At 33.4% G+C, this 4,538-nt stretch overlaps 1 protein-coding gene across 2 annotated transcripts; it reads right to left on the reverse strand.

Annotated features, from left to right (window-relative positions):
• Window positions 1-1,172: 1,172 nt before the first annotated feature.
• On the reverse strand, window positions 1,173-4,010 carry LOC110116107 (CBL-interacting protein kinase 18-like). Of its 2 annotated transcripts, none has more exons than XM_020849582.2 (2): window positions 3,866-4,010; window positions 1,173-3,011 (listed from the first exon to the last, which is right to left on the reverse strand). In XM_020849582.2, exon 2 carries the CDS (start codon window positions 2,704-2,706, stop codon window positions 1,357-1,359), a length of 1,350 nt encoding a protein of 449 aa, XP_020705241.2. In that variant the 5' UTR covers window positions 2,707-3,011; window positions 3,866-4,010; the 3' UTR covers window positions 1,173-1,356. The 2 variants fall into 2 exon arrangements, with proteins under 2 accessions (XP_020705241.2, XP_020705240.2); XM_020849581.2 differs by having other exon boundaries at window positions 3,774-3,926.
• Window positions 4,011-4,538: the final 528 nt, after the last annotated feature.

Here is a 4,538-nt window from a genome sequence, read left to right on the forward strand (position 1 = left end):
ATATATATATATAATAAGATGTTATTTCTCTTATTTTGATATTTTTGTTCATTATTGTTATTTAATATGCATAATTTGATATTAGTTTGTTAATATTTCTAATTTTGTTCAAAGTTACATATATAAGATTTAATTTATGAATATTAAATTAGAATTGGTTGTTTATTTTATGTTGTATAAGTTCTTGTTGATCATATTATATAAATCATTATTTTATAATTTAAATTTTAATTATAATTTTTTAATTTACATTTTTAAAAAAATAAGTTATTGAACACCAAAAATTGAAGAGAAGAGGAATATAACAATAAATCATAGAAGAAAAAAAAAAGGAAATATAACACCAAAAATATTAAAATTTATAAGGTTCACTTCAATCAAATCTACAGAACCACAAAAAAAAGAGAAAATTAAATTTATTTTAAAAAAACTTAGAAGAGCACACACCATACTTTCCAAATCCCTAAAACACTCCAAAAAAAAAAATAATGATAATAATTCCAACAAAATTTCCTTGCCACAAACTTCTCCATTGGACCACTTCAGTCACCATAAATACAGAGATTTAGAATTCTAAATCCTGATTAGTTAACTCTAATGATTCAATAATTAACACTCTCCATCTATGATAATATAACAGTGATTGCTGCAGGTTAACAAGTTCCCTTCACATATTTTATAACAAAAATTCTCAAGAATATTCTTTACAGGCATGAGTAGCAATATCATATATTATCATGACAGTCAGTATGTAATCATGATAACTTTAAAAATTAGCTAACTGTTAAAAAAACAAAAAAAAAAGGAGCACAAAAGAATATAGGTAGGCTATCTGTTCATGAAAAAATTATTTTATAAGAAGATAGGACGTTAAACACTGTCCGGAGACCAATCAAAATGTGTCATGTCAGCAGTACCAAACTGCGGTACCAAGCATTATCAAACCGCAGTACCGAACATAGGAGTGACGTGGTGCATTCTGATTAGTCTCCGGACAACATTCAACATTCAACATTCGCACAAAATAATTGATCATGTTCATGAGTACAGTTCCAATTAAGAATAACCTCTTGCTGAATTTATAAATCATAAATGTTGAGATTGCTTGGTATGAACTATTTTGCAGGTTGCAAGCTGAAGCACATATTCATGAATCTGAACTTTCAAGCACATTTAATATAAATCAACAACATTTATTAAACATATTCAATAGTACAACAGACTCAACCCAACAATGCTGAAAAAAACAATCCATATAACTAATCACTTACAACATTCTAAACAGAAATAAAAATAGTAGAAATCACTATTGCCAAAGTCACAATTTTTAGCTCTTGAATCCAACACTACAATGATCTATAGCTGCTGTTGTGATTGAGGTAATGAACGGTCACCTTGCCATGCCCACACAATATCCTTAAGAGCTGGTTTCATCTCCTGCTTCCAGAGCTTCTGATACTCAAATGTATCTCCATTGGTCTGAGTGATTTCAACCATATGAAATGAAGGAGTCAGCTCAAATATCTCAACATCAAAGGCCAAAACTTCCTTTCCACCTTCTTTGAATCCTTCCATTTTCAAAACACCTCCATCCTTCTTCTTTATCTTCAAACTTAATTGCTTAGCAACCTCCTCGAGCTTCAAAACAATGGTGGAAGCTGGCTTAGAGGATGTGAATCTTACCATTCTCTTGCACTCAGATGCTTCAAACAGACCAGAAAGATCAAAACCTGATGAAAGAGAAATGATGTCAAAAGCATTTAAGTTTATAGGCTTTGAAATTTCTTGCTTTTCTTCAGCAAAACTGGTCTCAGATGAATTGAAAGCTGCATTGACATCCAGAGGGACTAATTCTTTAGCTTCTGCTTGATTTTTTATCTGATTTGCATTGTACCCCTTTCTAAACCATGAATTTTCTTTGATTTTTGAAATTGAGATCCTGGTTGCTGGATTAGGATCTAGAATTCTTGTTATCAGTCTCCTCACATCTGTAGGAAACCAATTTGGGTATTTAAATTCTGCCTTCCCAATCTTTTTGTACATCTCCATCAGATTCAGATCATGGAATGGTAAATAACCTGCCATGAGAACAAATAAAATAACTCCACAAGACCAGATATCAGCTTTAGCACCATCATATCCTTTTCTACTGATCACCTCCGGCGCGACATAAGCCGGAGTCCCACAAGTAGTATGGAGTAAGCCATCTTGCTTCTTCGACTCCGCAAGAGCGCTCAGGCCGAAATCCGAAACCTTTAAGTTTCCATTATCATCTAGAAGCAAGTTCTCGGGTTTCAGATCGCGATGGTAAACCCCTCGACTATGACAGAAATCTACAGCACTGATTAGCTGTTGAAAGTATTTCCTAGCAACATCTTCCTTAATTCTACCCTTCAAAACCTTATTAAAGAGCTCACCACCTTTGACATACTCAAGAACAAAGTAGATCTTAGATTTGCTTGCCATGACCTCATAAAGCTGCACAATGTTTGGGTGTTTTACTAATCTCATTACAGAAATTTCTCGTTTGATCTGATCTCTGAGTCCAACCTTGAAGACCTTCTCCTTGTCAATCATCTTTATAGCTACACTGTGTGAAGATCTAATATTTCTTGCATGGTAAACCTTTGCAAATGTCCCTTGACCTAATAATCTTCCTAATTCATACTTTTGCATGAGAACACTCCCTTTGTTTTCTGATCCCATTTCTTCAATCTTTATACAGGTCTGATATATCCTGCTTATATGTTAAATATCTACCAGAGCAGGATTTTGGAATCAAAAGATTTCAACCATCGTCCCCTATGTCATGCCCTAACACAGCAGGATTTCTCGAGTTTCGGGTTCGAGTGTTCATTCTTGAATGGTTGATAGCTTTCTGAACAATCTCATTGAAGATGAGGGGTGGAAGCTGATTTGGAGGTAAAGCCCTATTGGACTTAGACAAGAAATTCTCTGCGTGGATGCACATCTTTCAGCATTCCTTGGATCTTTTTATTTCAAAAATTTTCCTGAAAAATTTTTTAGAGAAATTTTGGCTTTGAAAAATCATCAAAACGTTACATAAACAAACAAATTTTAAAATATAAATGGATCTGCATCTCCAAACAGGATGTGCTATAACATATTGAAAAAATCATAATTCATAACAGTAAATTCAATTACAATCTGAAAGAAGCGATAATAATACATATAAAATTAATTTCAGCAAATCTGTGACTCAGTGTTCTCTCCATGCCCACAAAAAAGAGAACAAAATTGTAATTTTAATAACAGAAACCAGTTAAATTAACCGATTAATTCAAACATTCCCCAGACGATCTTCATCTAAGATCTTCAACTTAGGCTTCCTTTGGCCAACTTTTTTGGTGCTTTCTAAAACAGCTTTCTAGTAAAAAATTTCTTGAATTAGAAATTTTTCTCCTAGAAAGTCATTTTTAGAAAGCAGTAAAGAAATCAGATTCAAACGACGCCTTAATCTGTTCAATAACAAAACAAGAAGGAAAACCTGATTAACCAAATTCAAAATAAATAAAATAAGGCAGTTCAATCAAACAAAGAAAAATCCATAAAATAGTGAAACTACAGTACTCCAATTCCTCTCAAAAGAACAAGAACGGAAGAATAGCCCCCCAGAAGTTTAAAAACAGCCATTTTTCCTCCATCGGAACCTCACTAGGATTTAAGAAAGCAAGCTAAGAACAAAACATGCAAAATCAAAGTGGAAAAATTCACATTACAGCAGTGCCATAAGAGAAAAATCGGAGCTTCACCTATACAAATCTCCAATTCCCAACGATCGATGCTGCCTAGGGAAAAGGGGAAACTTTTGAAGGATTTGGAGGAAGGGGAGAAGAAAGCGTACTCTTTTATAGGACAGAAGTCACAGAACGGACGCAACTTAGCTCAAAATCGCGACCTTTCCCCACATTTTATTCTCTTTTGATGGTCTTCAGATTCCCACGGGAAAAAGGAAGCGTCCTCGGGTTTGCTCTCCCAAGGTCCCAAGGTAAGTAGGCAAAACCAAAGCCAGTGTCTGCAGGGGTCCATTGAACAAAATATGTTTTTGGGGCAATCAAAATGATAGATTTAACATTAAAATCAATTAATATAATTAAAATATATATTTTTATTTTTTTTTAATTTCAGTTAAATATAAAAATTTATAATAATATTTTTACTTTTATCAAATTTCTGACAATTTGATTGTGGTGACACTTAACTTATTATTATGCTTCTCTTTTAATGGCCAACATTCGGCACCATAAAGCATTGCAGACCTCACCACCATCTTATAGAAATTTCCCTTAAGTTTGAGGGGTACTTTTCTATCACACAACAAGCCCGATGCATTCCTCCACTTCAACCATCCAACTTGAATTATGCTGATAATATCCCCATCTATTTCACCATCACTCTGAATAATAGATCCAATATATCTTAAACGTATACTCTTATTAATGACTTGATCGCCCAAAGTCACAATCCCTTCACCAGGTTTATTACTTCTAAAATTATACTCCATATATTCCGTTTTA

The sequence above is a fragment of the Dendrobium catenatum genome, unplaced genomic scaffold, assembly GCF_001605985.2.
Source record: "Dendrobium catenatum unplaced genomic scaffold, ASM160598v2 fragScaff_scaffold_456, whole genome shotgun sequence".
NCBI classification, from domain to species: domain Eukaryota; kingdom Viridiplantae; phylum Streptophyta; class Magnoliopsida; order Asparagales; family Orchidaceae; genus Dendrobium; species Dendrobium catenatum.

Coding starts and splice junctions, on each gene's coding strand:
- LOC110116107 (XM_020849582.2), bottom strand. CDS start 2,706: ATGGGATCAGAAAACAAAGGGAGTGTTCTCATGCAAAAGTATGAATTA.